At 35.7% G+C, this 18,588-nt stretch overlaps 4 protein-coding genes across 5 annotated transcripts; 1 reads left to right on the top strand and 3 right to left on the bottom strand.

Annotated features, from left to right (window-relative positions):
* Positions 1-140: 140 nt before the first annotated feature.
* Positions 141-3,679, bottom strand: AspRS (aspartyl-tRNA synthetase). The gene is made up of 12 exons (XM_012379313.2): positions 3,539-3,679; positions 2,936-2,970; positions 2,661-2,745; positions 2,324-2,510; positions 2,143-2,245; positions 1,733-2,054; positions 1,475-1,646; positions 1,206-1,353; positions 942-1,131; positions 722-802; positions 530-641; positions 141-381 (listed from the first exon to the last, which is right to left on the bottom strand). Exons 2-12 carry the CDS (start codon positions 2,968-2,970, stop codon positions 218-220), a joined length of 1,599 nt encoding a protein of 532 aa, XP_012234736.1. The 5' UTR covers positions 3,539-3,679; the 3' UTR covers positions 141-217.
* Positions 3,680-3,794: 115 nt separating this feature from the next.
* Positions 3,795-5,312, top strand: LOC105679462 (guided entry of tail-anchored proteins factor 1). The gene is made up of 4 exons (XM_012379542.2): positions 3,795-4,110; positions 4,339-4,504; positions 4,576-4,643; positions 5,040-5,312. Exons 1-4 carry the CDS (start codon positions 4,042-4,044, stop codon positions 5,226-5,228), a joined length of 492 nt encoding a protein of 163 aa, XP_012234965.1. The 5' UTR covers positions 3,795-4,041; the 3' UTR covers positions 5,229-5,312.
* Positions 5,134-7,105, bottom strand: LOC105679390 (carbonic anhydrase 2-like). Its single transcript, XM_012379442.2, has 6 exons — positions 6,731-7,105; positions 6,405-6,572; positions 6,178-6,334; positions 6,002-6,107; positions 5,712-5,939; positions 5,134-5,636 (listed from the first exon to the last, which is right to left on the bottom strand). The coding sequence occupies exons 1-6, from the start codon at positions 6,810-6,812 to the stop codon at positions 5,472-5,474; spliced, it is 906 nt and encodes a 301-aa protein (XP_012234865.1). The 5' UTR covers positions 6,813-7,105; the 3' UTR covers positions 5,134-5,471.
* Positions 7,106-7,250: 145 nt separating this feature from the next.
* Positions 7,251-15,082, bottom strand: LOC105678606 (serine/threonine-protein kinase 11-interacting protein). Of its 2 annotated transcripts, XM_012378511.2 has the most exons (18): positions 14,472-15,082; positions 14,057-14,353; positions 13,709-13,902; positions 13,254-13,542; positions 12,749-13,108; positions 12,597-12,675; positions 12,280-12,454; positions 12,061-12,193; positions 11,840-11,983; positions 11,119-11,196; positions 10,382-10,517; positions 10,058-10,182; positions 9,759-9,899; positions 9,378-9,562; positions 9,102-9,199; positions 8,594-8,799; positions 8,216-8,520; positions 7,251-8,028 (listed from the first exon to the last, which is right to left on the bottom strand). In XM_012378511.2, the coding sequence occupies exons 1-18, from the start codon at positions 14,932-14,934 to the stop codon at positions 7,831-7,833; spliced, it is 3,606 nt and encodes a 1,201-aa protein (XP_012233934.1). In that variant the 5' UTR covers positions 14,935-15,082; the 3' UTR covers positions 7,251-7,830. The 2 variants fall into 2 exon arrangements, with proteins under 2 accessions (XP_012233934.1, XP_012234632.1); XM_012379209.2 differs by lacking the exon at positions 11,119-11,196.
* Between the last annotated feature and the right edge of the window lie 3,506 nt (positions 15,083-18,588).

The following is an 18,588-nucleotide window of genomic DNA, read 5'->3' as shown; positions in this document are numbered from 1 at the left end:
ATATTTTTGTATTTTAGAATGTATAATTTTATTTGGAACAATAAAAAAATAGAAAATAACTTTATTATTATATTTATTAATTTTTCCAACACTGTTTTCATGTTTCAAATAAGGATTTATTATGAATGTTGTACAAAGTGTATATTTAAAACACAAGATTTTATTTCAATCTTTTACAATATATAACGATATTCACCGAACATTGAAGTTTAGTTTCTCAAGGAGTGAGGCGTTTGGGATCGCGCGGAAACATTGATACTTTACGAATGTTGTCCAGGCCAAGATATAACATTACCACCCGTTCCATGCCTATGCCGCCGCCGGCGTGCGGAGGACAACCATATCTGAATGCGTCAATATAAGACTTGATTTTCTCGATATCTGAAACAGAGAAAGCCGATATTAATGAGTTCTGAGTATAAAAGGGATTCACAGAAGAATTTTGATTCCAGTTCTCCAATCTTTATTCCAAAATTTAAAGAAATGCTCACAGCAGGAGCAAGAATCCTTATGTAGGAATTTCACTCACCGATTCCATGATGCTTAGCGCGCTCGATAAGAAAATCAGGATGGTGAATACGTTGCGCACCAGATATGATTTCTTCGCCCCGCATAAACATGTCATACGAGTTGGACGCTTTCTGCAATACAAGATTTATAATTATTTATAAAAGGGGAATATTGTGTACAATTGTTATCATATTATATTCTTATACTTTACAGGATTATTTGGATCCGGCATGGTATAGAAAGGTCTTACGGCGAGAGGATACTTGTCCAAAATAAAGAAATCCGTATCGTACTGAAAAAAGAACATTCGTAATATAAAAAAAGGAGTAGAAGACGCAGAATTCAAAATTACAGGCCAAATTTGAAACAATGATTAGACGTTACAAATAATTAATTACAACAAAATTAATGGATCTTTTTTAGCATATTACTTTGGCCTTAACGAGCTTTCCCAAGAGTTTTTCAGCTGGTGTCGACAGATCCTCCTCTTCGTCCAGAATTACGCCTGCTTCCGCCAGTAATTCTATTGCTTGTGGAAACTCCAATTTTAGGGCTGGTTCGAGAAATCTGAAAGGCTCCACCGGATACTGTTGGCTGACCGCCGCTATGTCGTCTGCGTAACTGTTGAAAGAAACCAATGCGTATCACGAATGGAGAATAAAAAAGGATACCAAGCACAAATATATAACACTAACATATCGCGTAGGCCTTTAAATAACTCAGTGAACATTTGCCCGATGGTGTCCATCACCTCGTGATAGTGATATTTAAACGCCATCTCTAGATCAAGGCCTACGAACTCTGTTAAATGTCTATGCGTATTAGAGTCCTCCGCTCTGAAAACTAATCACAAGACTTTCATTGAAATAAGCATTGTATACGAATAGAAAAATTCATCAGAAGAACTAACAAATTCTTGTATTTTTGACTCAACAAAATAATTTTTATTTTAAGCACGATATACCTGCTCCGACAGTGAAAACCTTGTCGAAATCAGCAGCAATCGCCATCTGCTTGTACAACTGTGGCGACTGAGCCAGATAAGCATTGTTTTTGAAGTAAGATACCGTGAACACATTCGCTCCACCTTCACTGGCTGCGGAGATGATTTTAGGAGTGTGAATCTCAACAAAACCCTGAAAAGGATAAGTTCAAGTCAAATGACATAAATATTAAATTAAAACAAAATAATTTTGGCGTAAACATACATCGGCAAACTCACCTTGTTCGTCAAAATGTCTCTAAAGAGCTTGCAAACACCAGCTTCCACCCTGAAAATTGCCTGATTGGCTGGAGTGCGCAGATCTAATACTCTGTTATCCAGTCTCGTGTCTTGATTCACTCGTATGTTCAATGCTGCTTCGTCAGCTTCGCTGATAGATCGCGCGGCATCTTCTATTTGCAGAGGAAGCTGCGGCTTCGCAGCACTTATTACGAAGACTTCTTCTAAATGAACCTCCACATCTTTCTGCGAGCACGATTCGATTTTTGATGGCACAGACTTCACCACAGCTTTGACATCAATTATAGATTCCTTCGTAATGCTAAATAAAACAGAGCAGAGAGATGTTAATTTTCAACAATATATAGATACTTGAATCTCGATCAATTTCATCAATTCTGAACTTTTACTTGGATATAAATTTAATCATCTGTTTGCTGATCTGCTCATTTACGGCAGCTAAGCCCTGCACTGTGTACGATTGTTGCCTCAGCACAATAAAGCACTGCTTGCCTATGATAAATATACGATCCAAACTTTATTTGCTGATAATTAAAAAATTATGTTTTTGTATAAAATAATATTGTTTACCTTTTGCGCGACTAGTGTGTAAGCGACCTCTCAACCAAACCGTTTGATTCTCCAAATTTTTATTCAGATCCTTAATCGCTGTAAACTTCCTATCCTCAAATTTTTCCTTACTTTGGATCATGTTCATTTGTCCGTATTTTCCCACCGACACATCTTCTGTTTCATTCGTTGATTCTTGTTGAAGTTGCTAGAAATTAGCATACAAACAAATTAAGTTTATAATAATTATTTTGTTATCTCTATTGTTAATTATATCTACTTAAACATATATCTATTACATTTTAATTCGAAAAAACAGAAAGTATATTTTTTCAACAAAAATTGTTACATAACTTACAGTCTGAGCTTTTCTTTCTGCCTTTTTCGCTGCTTTCTCCATTTCTTTCTGTTGCTTTTTAAGTGCTTTCTTAGATATCTCATCTCTTTGTAAAATAACAAGTTTTTGTTAACACTATTATTGACAATATTGAGACTGATGTACTTTATAGTTTTTAAAAGAGAAAGAAAAATATATTTTTTATTAGTTTATGGGCATTTAACAAAAAAAAATGTATGTGATTAAGTATGTAAACAGGTGAATTTTTAAGTGATAATGATAAGAGTCAATCTTACCCTGAAGGACACTCTACTGGTTTATCCACACCCATCTATAAGAAAGATGATGCAATAAAACATTATTAGCAAAAATAAATTACACAATTTTATCACTTCTTTAAAATATTGTATGCAATTACTTAAAATCAATACAATAATTAATACTTGCGTTCTGTTTTTAAATTCTATTGCTAACATATGTTACCAATTAAAATGTGCATATATGCAAGAATGATGCAATAGATGTGCAGTTGTTATAATAGATATGTAAATGTTTAAAAATGAGAATATATTGAAATTAGAGGAAACTGTCAAAGTAAATACTATTTTTTTGTTATTATTAATATTAATATTAATATCAATATTAAAAACTAAATTATACTATGACATTCATTGTAATAAATAACATAAAAAAATAATATTGAGTCAGAATAAGAAATACTCCCAAATTATTTGATGTTTATAATTACGATATTAAACAATACATAAATAACTAATAAGTACAACTATAAATAAATATATATTTATTACTCTCTATGCATATATTGTATGATTTAGAGGTTAAAAACTTTTGCGTAAATGTCATTAAATAAAATAAATGGTTCAATGCTGCATACGTACTTTGCTTCTATAAGGATTTGCAATAACTAAACTTCCTAATAAAGATCGTCACAAATTTGTAATCGGATCCTCTTTATGAATTTAAAAACGTGCAGAATATATTATATACACTTGAGAGGGTATAAAATTTTTTACAAAAGCAAGGAGCAGTTTCAGCGTCGTCTACACTCTGACTTGTAAACTAAAATGAGTCAGGTTTTTAGCTACAGTCGAAAAAGTCGGTTGTTAGCTTCATAATTTACCTTCTAACAGGCGCCTGATGGAATAATTGTTTCATGTTTACCCCAATGTTTATTCAGATTGTCTTTAAAGTATGTGATATTAATTTTGTCGTGTTTCTCTTAGTGCAAAATGTGTTGCATTTATAATTCTATGCAATAAAAACCGCGATCTTGAATTTTTTTAACGTGCCATACACGAAATCGAGCGAAACGCAAGTGTCGAGAAACACAAATTGAAAATATAGGTTATTTTGTATATAAATCTCCTTTAAGTTATTTAACATGAATTTACTCGTATTGTCCACATTGAGTTGCATTCTGGATCACGTTATACCTTTTTTCATTAAATTTGTGAGTATTCTTGAAATTATACAGTTATTTTTCTATTCTTGTTATTAAAGTTTTATATGTATATGCTAATGTTTTCTATGAGTTCTGTGTTTATGAGTTTTTTTAAAGATTCACTAAAATTTGTGAAATCTACATTTACATTTTGACATATTTAGATACTTTAATTGTTTATTGCATCGTGTCAAACCTGTGTTTCTATAAATCTTTATATTTTGCTTTATATCATAGATTATATCATACATGTTTGTGGAACAAAAAGACTACATTGAGTTACAAAATGAATTAAGCAATTTGAAAAAGGAAATGGCAGGACTCTCCATGGTGGATGAGTTTGCCAAGTATGCCAAACTTCAACGCAAGTGCAATCAAGTGGAAAATATCTTGAAGGAAAACAGTAAGTTTAGGTATTTATTTTTGTGGCAAATTTTATATCTATTTGTATTCAAAATTCTTTTCCTTTTATAGAAAATCAAAGGTTGAGCTCGAGGCTGAAACTGCAGATGTCGTTAACTTATACCTTTCGTGTACTAAACGTATGTATAATGCCTAGTTTATAGCTTTTGATTTTTCACTGCAATCATATTGGATTATAAAGTAAAAAGAAAATTGCATAAATATTTGCACTATACATTGAAATAGTATTTTCACATACTATCGCTTGCATTTTAAGTATATGTCGTATATGTTGTAATGTATACTGAAAATTCATTTTTAGTTTATTTTTTAGTTATTATTTATTAATATATAAACATATAATTTGTCTTATCTTATTCTACATTTCTTTTCACAAATCTATTTTATGAAATCAATGATCAGAAGGAAGAAAGGTTAATTTTCTGTTATTCTTATATGCAGTATGATTACAGTGAAGTAGTCTTAATACTTGAAGAAGAGTTCACTTAATTTATAATTTTTATTAATTCTTTCAGGGTGTGTTAATCTTGTTCCTTTTGTTTATGTATAAGAAAGAGCCAGTAATTATTCTGTCAGAAGGCATGTTATGGCCAATCCAAGATTTTCTCAGTTGGCCAAGTCAACACGATAATGCTATTTCTTTAGCAGTGTGGGTTGTAATTGCTCGGTTAGGAATATTTGCATGCAAAAATCTCCACTTGTGATTTAATAAGGTGTTTTGTGTAAATATTTTACTTTATTTATAATTTATTATAAATTCTACATTGAATAAACAAAACGTTTCCAAATGCTTTCCATCATTTAGTCTATCTTGTGAACTCGTTAAACTACAGAATAATTGAATAAAAAACATTATTTCTTTCTACAAGAATCTTTTTGCGATTTTTTATTATTACAGATAAAAATAATAGATAAAGATCGAGATTGCCAGTTTTATCTCAATTGTGTCACAGCCAGAACCAGCTTAGATTCGCGAAGTTCAATCGCAGATCATCACTCTTGGTCGCGGTCAATCTTCTGATATAAATTTTGCGCTGACCGATATCTTGCAAGTGTCTGAAATTGTCGCCTAATGTTTCCTCGCCGTTGGAAAGCGTTCGAAACGCATTCATCTGTAAGATTGTCAAATATATTTTGTAAAAAAACGTTGATAATTTATGCATATCTAATAATTATAATTGACCCACTTGGCGGAAAGATATCGGGACTGGAGTGCCGAAGATTATCCAAGTGACAACTTCGTTGCAAGGTGGGGTTGTAAGAGACCCTTTGTATGTGTAAAAGACATCAGTGTTTGACGGTATGAGAGACGTTAGAGTTATCGATATATTCACCGACTTTTCTGTATTCGCCCACTGTATATCCGGCAGCTTGTTTATGAAGGACTGAAGGAGTTCATTCTGTTCATCTTGCAGCTGGAAAGCATATACGCATATAAAATGAAAACAATTCGAAGACACGTCGATCTGAAACTCACCTGAAAGAAAGTCGCCACTACGACCACGCCGTCTTCGTGCTCCAATGCCTGTGAGAAGTTCGAGTACACCATGTTGCGATGCACGATGTGCATCTCCATCGGGTATCTACGGATATTGATACCTTCAATCGTCTTCGATTTATCGAATTATCTTCGCGGATGAGAATGTGAATTACCTCACGCCGTTCAACATGTGTTCAGCACCTCTGTTATTTTTCGCGCCCCAGTGAAAGTGGAGCTGCTCCATTTCGTAATGCTGATTTGGCTTCAGCGTGGCGCCGAATACATACGGCAGTCTTTTGTACATCACGTTCTTACTCACAGTGAGCTTGACTGTATAAAGTACGAAGGGATACTTTTTAGACGGCTCGTTTATAAAAGCTTGCGCGTCAAGAATACTTGCCGCTTTGTCCATTGTTCGTTAGGGTTTGCGGTGTCGGGAGAAAATCGTGGTAACCGATCATTTCAAGCGCCGGAAGTGGCAGAGGGATCGCTTTGGATGTGGATAAAGCCACCGGTGATTGCAGCTTCCCCAAGCACAATTTGTACTTCCGTGGCCACAAATGTTGTTCTAAAATAAAGCACCGTTAGCATAAATTTGATTCTCAGACGCTCCAATATTTTCTTTACTCGAGAATTTAATTTGATCTTTTGAAACGAAAAGCGGGAAAGGCAAGAATTTTTTCTATGATTTCTTGACTTCAAGTCTGGATGAAGATAAATGAGTACCTTTTTTACTATATCCAAAGCCGTTGCCTGAGACAATATCGAGAGTGAGCCATGTCATCGTAACTTGCAAGACGCTGCGCATTTCTGAATTCTTCGCGCATAAAGATTATAATCTTAGAAATATTACAATTTATGATATTGAGACATTATCGTTAAATTTTGCATTACTTAATAATGAAAGATAAACAGTAGCTTCCTGAATTTATCGCTTATACATACTCATTACCTTTCTATCACGCGCGTAAAATTATTTTCTGTCCAAGATATACGACACTTCGAACTCTAAGAACAATCACATAGGTACTGAGACGCACGTTGAGATATTTGGAACGAGTGTCTGTTAAGTATTCACGGCAGTGCGTATCATTATCGGAGACATGTGTCGCGGTCTTTTAAGGCACAGCGATACAAAAGTGGCAAGAGGCTTCTTTCGTTGCGCAAACCGCAATTAAATAAAATAGAACGTTTCATTATCGTCTCTTGGAAAGGAGGCAATAGAAATAAATATTGTAAAGAAGCGTATCCTAAGATTGTGTAATTATATTACAGCTATATATCATATCTTCGTTACAAAATATATATTACAATATTCTCGCGCGATATTAATGTCTACAGTAGATACCTGAGTCTTGCAATGTTTATTGTAAAACTCGAAATATACATATCACAGTCGGATATTTACAATCAGAAGTGATTACGAAGTCAACAATTACGTAATACGCAACAAACTTGTGTAGAATTCCCGATACGCACAAGTAGAAAAGAGTTTATATTGCACGTAATGTCGTTGCGGAACACGAGTCAAAAAACATAACAGCGCGAAAAAAAGAAATCTAACTCTTTGTATTTACAAATCACAATATTTTTATAGCACCATCGAAAACTTCACTAGTCTATCAAACCTCATCTGTCTAATCTCATATATATATATATATAAATATCATTAGATAAATTATTCTAAATTAGAAAAGCTACCTTGTGTAAAAACAACTATGTTCTTTTCTTTGTAGCCGGCAATTTTATCGAATTTTCTAAATACAAAGAATAATCCTTTCAAATTTGCCGAACCAACGAAAAACATCTGCTTCGATCTTCGCCATTTAAACTTTCTGTGTAATATCTTGTGTACCGCGCGTCGTTACTTGCAGAGGTATCGAGAACAATTCTTCCCACGGAGACTGTATAGAGCTGATTACAGCGTCGACAGCAGCTGGAGAAACAAATTCCAAGTTCCAGCTCTCCTCGAGCCCCGCGATCTCGTCCAAGAAATTCAACGTCAGCGAAGTGTCGTAGTGTTCCTAAAATGTCGTAGTGTTATTAATGTTAGAGTGTATTGAATAATGTTATGATATCAAGTCATTTCCACGCGCCAGTTGTAAATTATATTATATGCGTTCTTTAGAATTTTCAACTATAAGAAAACAGATTTGTGTTTAAGAGCGTCGTCAGTTCTTTCTACAGTGAGAAACACAAATTATTACTTACTATCGCAATCAAATTGCTCATCGATTGCTCTCTAGCGACCAGAGGCGCTTGATCGCTGCCTGGTATCAGCCACTGACTATTGTCCTCCAGTATCACCAATGCCAAACCCGTCAGTATCAATCCGGACAGCTTCAGCTTCGTGGTGACGTTTCGGTGTTTCAGAACCGCGAAGGAAAACATCGCCAGCAATCGCACAACATCCCCGGTCTGATAATTGGCAGTATTCGTTAACAGATTGTGCATCGAGGTACTGTAATACTCCGGAACGGAGAACTCCACCTCGCAGCTTGGAGGCAACTGCAGATCTGTCAGCAGGAATGGCATCATGAGTTCGGAAGTCTTTTATATTTGAAATCTTGTTATTAAAACACTCCTCACCCGTAATGTAGAAAAGGAAGTTCGATGTTCTTTGGAAGTCTTGCAAGATACAGAGCAGTGTGATAACGAGATGCTCCTCGCCGGTGCTCTTGCCAGGCTGTTGCAGCTCGATCAGGACACCCTGCTTGAACGGCAGCGGTACGAAAGATCTCAGTCTGTCCGTCGTCCAACTGATTTCCTTGTGCAGCCAGCGCTGTGGGTCCTCCCTGCAAAAGTTTCACATTAAAAATTAAATTAAAAGATTGAAATGAGCGATGAGATACTCGCCGATACTTTTGTCAAAGAAATATCGCAAATATATACTTAATAATAAAAATTAAAAATACAATAGTATAAATATATAGCTCTTTTCTTATTAAAATAAATACACTATGTATTTGTAATTATTTTGTAATAAATGAAAAATTTGAGCAATTATAACCAGCTCCTGCTCTATCAGCTTGTTGTTTCAAGATTATTATAAAAATTAAAATTTTATTTATTATTGTCCGAGGAAAGCAACACTTACCCTTCCGATCCATCAATCCTAAGAACGTAAACCTTAGATGTAGACAATACTAAACACCCAGGAAACGTCTCCTGCATAGAATGCATCAAAATCTCCGCCTATGTGTGAGAAATATCAATCCTTCAATTTAAGTTTGCTACAATTAATTCAATTTAGTATTCAAAGTGAAGCGGAAAACTGTATATTTTTATTAAAAAACACTGTTGGCTAAACTGTGCCACCGCTTTCCACTTTGATCACCAACTAAATTCAACGAATTATATAAAAATTAAATACCCTAAGAAGAAAAACTAGCTCCTCGTTTTCATGATCGAAAACATTCAGAACGATATGTAGCTTGATTCTGTGATCCACAGTACTGAAATCTGTATACGAGTATTGTACGTTGCTGCTGAAAAAGTTTGAAGCTTCCTGGCCCTTCAACGTTTTGTTGCTGTTGATCTTGATGCTCTGGAGCAAGCCTAAAAATGATGCATCATAAAAAAAATGATATATAAAATATGATACATCGTAAGACAAATATGACTACAATTATTAATCATAACGATAATAATGAAATTAATGTTCTAAACAGCTTTAACGCACTTTATTTTTATAATCAAGCACGTTAATAATATTAAATATCGTAAAATGGTACTGAGAGTTCATTGGTTTTACCTCCCAACATCGACGTCAAGTTTGTCACAGGCGAAAACGCAATTTCCTTTTCGCTATCGCTGCTGTGAGACTTAGCATCGATGTTCATTGACTTAGCCATTTTATTTTCGTACGCTGTGCATATGCTCTCAGTCAGCGAGCCTGTAAAGATAAAACTAATTTTACAAATTGCCATCAGAATCGGAAGTCATAAAAAAGAGCAAAGTTACGCATTAATTTTTTGTTACAAATGTGTTTCACATACACTCGACTTATATTCGAAAATGTAATTAACAGAAGACATGTGACAGAATACAAACCTGAAGAACTACTTTCCGTCAAGCCTGCCATAACCGATGCTGCATCCGGAATCGTTATCAAGGAAGGAGGAAGCGCCGTATCCTTTTCCTCTGTCGAACGTTTTCGACTTGGAGTCACATTCACTCTGCATCAGGAATATTACGGTTAAACATTAACGCAAAGTCAGTATTCTACAGAAAATAATCGAATTAATCGAACAGTGAATACTTTGCGCGAGAAACATTTTGCATTTTGTTCAAATATATTTTTATTCCATCTCACGGATGTCTATTGTGCCCGACATGGAATATTGAACAATACATTTGAGAAACAAGCGTACTAACTTCAGCGTTTCGTCTAAAACTTCGATGCTGCTCTGGCTCGGATTGCTGAGTATCTCTATATCGCTCTCGTACTTCTTCACCGGGACATTCCTAGACGGTGTAAATTCTCTCGACTCTTCCAAACTTGTTGCTGAACCTGATAAAAATCATCAATTGAAAGAGATTGATAATTTATAATTAACAAAAAAGAAGATTAATAAACATTTTTTTTATCGTTAAATCATCTGAAAACGTTGTTACATCTTACAACTAAATGAAATACATAAGCTTCTATTGAACTGTCATGCTGTACTTACAAATAAAAATTTAAAAAGCTTTTTGGAAGTAAAGAAGTTTAAAAGAACAAACTACAACATATTTAACTCTGTGATCGTATAGAGACCTTAAAAACCTTTCAATCGCTAGACCTTTTTCTCAGACAAAGACGTAAAAGAATTAAATCTCGACGGCTAAATAAAAAAGAGAAAAAAAAGAAAAGCGGGATGGGGGAAGAGAAAGAGAAAGAGAGAGCGAGAGAGAGCGAGAGAGAGAGAGAGAGAGAGAGAGAGAGAGAGAGAGAGAGAGAGAGAGAGAGAGAGAGAGAGAGAGAGAGAGAGAGAGAGAGAGAGAGAGAGAGAGAGAGAGAGAGAGAGAGAGAGAGAGAGAGAGAGAGAGAGAGAGAGAGAGAGAGAGAGAGAGAGAGAGAGAGAGAGAGAAGGAAAGATGCTGCAATGTAAATTATTATTTCTGAAGCTTACAGCAGACTTGAGCTTGGATATGAGAATCGAAGTGCACCTGAGAAGTGGTGACGGATTTAGCTTCATCCTCCATTCCACCTGTATCGGGATTAGTGTGTTATATTTTCCATCGAACAGTTAAACGCATAAACACACGCGCGTGCATGTATATGTACACACGTATGTATGTACGTATATGTACAGTGTCCCAGGACTTGCCATTACACCGCCATTAACGGCAGATTGCTAAAGTTATTCGGAGACGAGAATCTTAATATTTTCATTAGGTTGGCGCAAAAAGTTCAGCTTGAAACAAAGTCGATTTCGATTCTAAAAGCTAGAAGTTTTTTTCAAACTTGTTTCCAGATAAAGAAAGCGAAGTCAATGGCGACTATTTGAATTCATAAAAATTTATTCGGCACTCTGCAATTTTGTGTTCGATCTTACTTAACGATTCCGAGAAACCCTTTGCATCGACTTAATGAAAGAAGTATTCGAAGTCAATTAATCGATTATTCAAAATTTGAGCACTCCAGGCAATTTTAGACGGAAGATTGTCGTCTCGAAAAAGTTGAAACTCTCGAAAATTAATGGATTAAAACCAGATACTGTACGTAAAAACGTGAAAAAAAGGTTGCTACAACCGTTGAGAACTGCAGTCCGTGCATATTTTCGTAAAGTCACTTTAAATCTTATCAAAATAACCCTCACACTGCGGCCTGTAAGCATTGGAGAAACTTACCGATGCTAGAGAACGATTCAGAATGTTGCAGATTAATTTCCGTGGAATTATTCGACGACTGATTCTTTACAGTGTCTACATTAGACGGAGCCTCCACTTCGATGACCAAGCTGCTGTCGCAGATGGGACATTTCAATTGTTTCGCTAAAATAATCATTTATTTTCACAATTGTCTTAAAAAATGTGTCATCTCATTACAATACTGTCGCAATATTGGGTACCTGTCGTCGACTTAACGGTAAGCATCACGTACTCTGCATCCTGAGAGAACTGTGTCGAGCATTTCATGCATTTGAAAACTTTTAACGCTATCGGCCGCAACTCGATCTGCTTGCTGATCGTCGACACGATTTTCTGAAAACAGAGAGTTTCGCGCTACAAGCTGTGTACAATTGTATTTAAGTACTGTGTACAATTGTATTTAAGTACTTCTCAAGTACCTTCGCATCTTCTAGCTCCGTGAGGTACCGCCTGTTCTCTCTATCTTTCCTCGTGGTGTCAAAGATAATGTCAACTGTGGGTGGATCGCTTCTACCTAAGACGCAGGACAATATGGCCTTCGTCGACCAGCAGAACTTTACCTTTCCAGTAATCATGTCTCTCTCCTTGATATCTCTACGAAGATTGCGTTAAAAAAGTTAGTTCTTTCCCTTTTTTTCAGCTATGACCTTTATATTTTTCTGATAAGCAATTAGAAATATTTTATCCGAGAATACAACCGTGTTGTAATTATATATGTGGCGGAATAGTGACTTACTCGGTAGTTATTACGAGGAAGATATCCTCCATCTCCTCGTCATTCTTTCTTTTTTGAACGATGTATAAATCTCCAGTCTCTAAAACGGAATAGAAAATAATTTTTAGTTGCTTTATTAATATTGTTTAATATATATTTCGCACAAATTTCACCTTCGTCGGGATCGTACACAGAAGGAGGAGAATGCGATTCCGAATGTTCAGCCGAGATTTCCTCGTCTTGAGAAACTTCTTTATCGTCATCCGCATATTCCGCAACTTCCGGCTGCGATTCGACTTCACCGGAAGACTTTACATTATCCATCGCAGAAATCAAGGTGTCGTGAAAAGATGAGGCTGTATCAATGTCAGCCAAGGTCTGTATTGGCGATGTCGAAAGTTGTGAAACAGACTGCAGACCCATAATGTCCTGAATGAATGTCCCCGCGTGACTGCTCAGCCAATTGGCCTTGCCAAATTTTTCTCGCAAAGCTAAGATGCGTTTCTTTGTCTCCAAATGATTCTGTGACGACTCTAGAGAAACGAATAAATTAACATATACCATTCCGTTATCGTTAATTAATTAAGATATAGTAAAGTTACATTATATTGTTTCAAATACATTTAACTATTATTGTACATGTTATATTCTATTTATCAAAAATTTTGGTATAATTACCCAAGTGAGAAATCTCGTTATCAGACAACGTTTTAGATTCTTCCCTTTCATGATCGATTTCAGCAATAATTGCTTCTCTCACGTTCGACCTCCTCTTACTCCTCGTTACGCTTCTTTCCAGAGTCTTTGGTAGCGATATTGCTTCATGATTCGATCCGTTTTCATCAGATTCGCAAAGATTTATGGATATCGAACTGCTCAAGGAGGTGTCTGTGCATATCGTAAAGATTCGATTTTCTGCGATCATCGCCCTCTCTGCTCTCGAAAGTGCCAGATGATCTAAAACAAACTGTGAGAGTTTACTTGAATCTGCGTCATAGTATAATTAATGTATTTCACGGTTTAAAATTGTAAGATTTCCGTTTCTTTGTTAGTTATTAAATTCTGGATGTTAACGTCCTAAAAAGAAATAGGAATCTTGTATACATATATATGTATATACTATGTGATAATACCTTGCTGTTCGACAGACTTGGATGGAAATGTTTTATAGATAACAAGCGATGTTTTGAATGGTACGATAAAGGATTTCCTTCTAAGGATACCCATAATAGAAAAGACATTCGTTGCAATGGCCAGAGGACTGAATGCTCCATTAAACAATTATATGATAAATCTAACTCTGTCAAAGATTCCAAACCTTGAAGACCTGTTATAGAAATTAACAATAAGAAAAATACATTATTTATTAATCTGTTTATGTATATGTGAAATTGTTGAGAAGTTATCATTATGATTTTGCAAATTGTGTCATATTAATTATTATTATGGAATTTGTGAATATATCACTACGAATAACTAACCATTTAAACTGTCAATGTAGTTGTTCTTCAATACCAACACTTGCAGTGAATGTGACACTGTCTTATTGAATATAGATACTTGTTCTAGTTTGTTATAGCTCAGATTAACATGCTTCAAGTTTGATAAACAGGATATCTCCTTAGCATTAGTAATTATATTATGACTCAAGTCTAATATCTGAAGCCAAGGCGCTAACTCTAATGATTTATCTAGGTGTTCGAGAGCATTATGAGGCAACACTAAATGTTTCAAAGATGTCCATACAAATCCAACATCAGTATCACCTCCGCATGTAGCTGTAAATAAAACGGGCAATTGTCAGATAATACTTAATAATGTGTAATTGTTATGCATACAGAATTGAATTAGATTTAAATGAATAAACTTGAATTGTTAGTTATATTTAAAAATTACCTAGTAATTGATTAATTGTGGATACACTCTTTCCACCGGTGCACACAATGCTCTCCAATTGACCTCTGATGCTCTGTAGACCCTTCAGTAACTCAATGGATACTTTCCTTAGTTCCAAATATTTTAAATGTCTGAACTTGGAGATATCGATGGGAACTTTGACGTCAGGAGAGTAATGTGTCACTTTTAAACCGATAGTCTTTTGCACAAAATCATGTAGAAACTTTACATCGTGGAATATATCTATCTTGGAGCTGTTACACACGTGAAACGAAGAATTCAGATCTTCGGATTCTACCACAATCAGCGAGAATGCTTCGTTGAGGCTGTGCAACAGTTTTGTAGACAAAGAGAGTTTGCTGGAGGCACTCAAAACCTTATCGCCATTCTGACGAAGAAGTTTCACCAATTCCAATACTTCTTTTATCCTGGTTATATCCTGCGAATTGGTCACTGTCGACATTGTGCTCTTTGTATTTCCTACTAAATAAGATATCGTGTTTATTTAACTGTTGCATTCGCATAAAAATACACATCCAAAATAAAAATACACTTGATATAAATAACCATAAATTACTTCACGTAAAAATACACTTTATGAAGAGAACGTAATTGCTTACCAGCGCTACAAGCGAGCAAACGGTAAAATAAAAGAATCTGGAATTTAAAAAAGATTTTCTGTTACCTACTGCCAGAAAAACAAGCATTTACATTATCAACTGTAATGTGGTGCGTGCGTATGCGTGCGTGTGCATGCTGCATATTGTCGTGTAGGTGTGTAGCGAGTGGGTGGTGGGTGTGTGCATGCATATGTATAATACACACCTACACGACAAACAATATGCAGCATGCACACGCACGCACACACGCACGCACGCACACACACACGCATTCATCCATTCAACAAACATACACGTGCTATTTTTGGTGAGCACAGATGTCTATACTAGTACTAGATCGCTAACTTCGTCAAAAGAGCTGAGGCCGGCAGGATTTTCGGTTTCGGCCATGACACCCTACAACAAAATGGCGACAATGCGTGTGTAATGTGTATAGGCCTTCACACACAAAATGACATAACTGCATATGCATAGCATAAGACCGTCTCGACCAATGAACATCTAGCATAAAAGTGCCATATTGATTTACATAGCATGTTCATTGGTCGAGACGGTCTTATGCTATGCATATGCAGTTATGTCATTTTGTGTGTGATGGCCTTATATCTGTACGTGCGTATGCACATGTGATACCCGGCGTGGTGATACAAATTGATAATATTGTAAAAATTCTTGAAAGATGCCGAGCAGTTGTTGAGCAGTTGCTGAGCAGTTGTTGAGCAGTTGTTGAGCAGTTGTTGAGCGGCCATTTTGTTGTAGGGTGTCATGGCCGAAACCGGAAATCCTGCCAGCCTCAGTTTTTCCATACGTCAAAGCCTAAAGTTAGCGATCTAGTACTAGTATAGACATCTGTGTTGGTGAGAGAAAATATAGACGAATATAGATTGAATAAAACTGGAAAAAACCGAATCTCGGTGTCAAAAAATGTGAAAAAAATTATGCAATTGTTTAAAAAAGAACAAGCACTGAATAATTTCTGAGCTCGATCAACAAACGGCATGGCTGTCCGTTCTCGAAGTTTAATGGCCGGAGCACAGACTTTTGCATAAAGCATAACGCATAAGCATAAGGAAATTGATTGGTCCATTTCCTTATGCATTTGCTTATGCTTATATATAGACCAATCAATTTCCTTATGCTTATGCGTTATGCTTTATGTAAAAGCTTGTGCTCTCGGCTTTAGACTTAAGACAAAGATGCATAAGGGCCTATCCAGATAAACTTGTTATAATCGCATAAACATATGATAACATTTGGTCCATAAGCAGATGCATAAGGAAATGAACCAACCAATTTCCTTATGCATATCTTTATGCGACTATGCAAGTTTGTCTGAATAGGCCCTAACCAATGATTTTGTAAATAAGTGCAATGACAACATAAGAAACATAAGTAAAACTTAATTATTAAACAAATTAACCAATTACAGTATAGTATTCTCGAAAGCGTAAGATTGATTAGCCAATTTGTTTACCGCTTAAATTTTACTGCTAACGTTTCTTTAAGCGCCATGGCGCCCTGAACATTTAAATGAAATACTTCAGTAATTTCTTTCGTTTCATGGCCGGTTTATGCTTCGGTCTTAATCTTAATCTTAAGAGTTGATAACGTAGAATGCCATAAGGGCGTTTATACTTCCCTAGTCTTAATCTTAGTCTTAAGCCGAGAGCACAAGCTTTTACATAAAGCATAACGCATAAGCATAAGGAAATTGATTGGTCTATATATAAGCATAAGCAAATGCATAAGGAAATGGACCAATCAATTTCCTTATGCTTATGCGTTATGCTTTATGCAAAAGTCTGTGCTCCGGCCATTAATCTTAATCTTGGAAAGATCCCATCTTTTAACTTTAGTCCCTAATGTCCTAAGGCCGGGCCAATGAGGTAAGTCTGACGTCCGACGCAGCACGAAACCGCGCGAAATAATGGTTTTCGATCCGTGTATATTTAAAAAATTGTTCCTGATCGTATTCAATATTCAGCATATCTTTCATTAAAGAAAAGAAATGACCAGTTTCGTGTCTTTTTCGATTCAGTGGCCGAACAGCGTATCTCCGTGGTTTTCTTTTATTTTTTTTTTAATTTCTTAATAATACACATGCTGCATAGGCACTTGATAACAAAAGTGCCATTCCAAACATTAAAGTTTTTTGCCGCTGACGATTCATTTTAACATTCACTATAATTTGCAGCACCGGGATCTATTACAATTTGTAGTTAGGTTAGGTTAGGTTTTGTTACATTTGCACATACGTAGTCCGAATTTTCAGGGAAGCATAAACGAGTCCTTAAGATTAAGTTAAGACTAATGGCCGGAGCACAGACTTTTGCATAAAGCATAACGCATAAGCATAAGGAAATTGATTGGTCCATTTCCTTATGCATTTGCTTATGCTTATATATAGACCAATCAATTTCCTTATGCTTATGCGTTATGCTTTATGTAAAAGCTTGTGCTCTCGGCTTAAGACTAAGGTCGGTATTCATAGTCCGTTCTTAAGGCCGGAGCACAGACTTTTACATAAAGCATAACGCATAAGCATAAGGAAATTGATTGGTCTATATATAAGCATAAGCAAATGCATAAGGAAACGGACCAATCAATTTCCTTATGCTTATGCGTTATGCTTTATGCAAAAGTCTGTGCTCCCGCCTTTATATTTAAGATTGTCTTAAGCACGGACTTATATTCGCTCTCTTCGTCACACATAGATTGTGTCTGACGAAGAGAGCGAATATAAGTTCGTGCTTAAGACGATCTTGAATATAAGAACGGACTATGAATACCGCCCTATGATTAAGATTAAGACCGAAGCATAAACCAGCCATCAGCAGTTGACTATCATATTTCAGTCTTGGGGCGGTATTCATAGTCCGTTCTTATATTCAAGATCGTCTTAAGCACGAACTTATATTCGCTCTCTTTGTCAGACACAATCTATTAGCGTTTTCGATTATACAGGATTTGAACGACCCAGGGTTGATCAATCACTATTTTACTATAAATGCAAGTCTTTCATTGGTGGAGAGGTTGCAATGACGTCATTAACCAACCCTGGGTCGTTCAAATCCTGTATAATCGAAAACGCTATATGTGTGACGAAGAGAGCGAATATAAGTCCGTGCTTAAGACAATCTTAAATATAAGAACGGACTATGAATACCGACCTTGATGTTGGTGAAATTGACACTAATGTAAACGCACTTTGAAGATTTATCCGCCGATGGCTGCGTTCCGTAAAGAGCATATGCGCGCATGTATCTACAGTATTGGCCGGAGCACAGACTTTTGCATAAAGCATAACGCATAAGCATAAGGAAATTGATTGGTCCATTTCCTTATGCATTTGCTTATGCTTATATATAGACCAATCAATTTCCTTATGCTTATGCGTTATGCTTTATGTAAAAGCTTGTGCTCTCGGCTTATACGTTACGTATACTGTAGATACATGCGCGCATATGCTCTTTACGGAATGCAGCCATTTTCTAGCA

Source organism: Linepithema humile, chromosome 6, assembly GCF_040581485.1.
Source record: "Linepithema humile isolate Giens D197 chromosome 6, Lhum_UNIL_v1.0, whole genome shotgun sequence".
In the NCBI taxonomy this organism is placed as follows: Eukaryota; Metazoa; Arthropoda; class Insecta; order Hymenoptera; family Formicidae; genus Linepithema; species Linepithema humile.
This window is presented reverse-complemented; position numbering and strand designations above follow the sequence as displayed.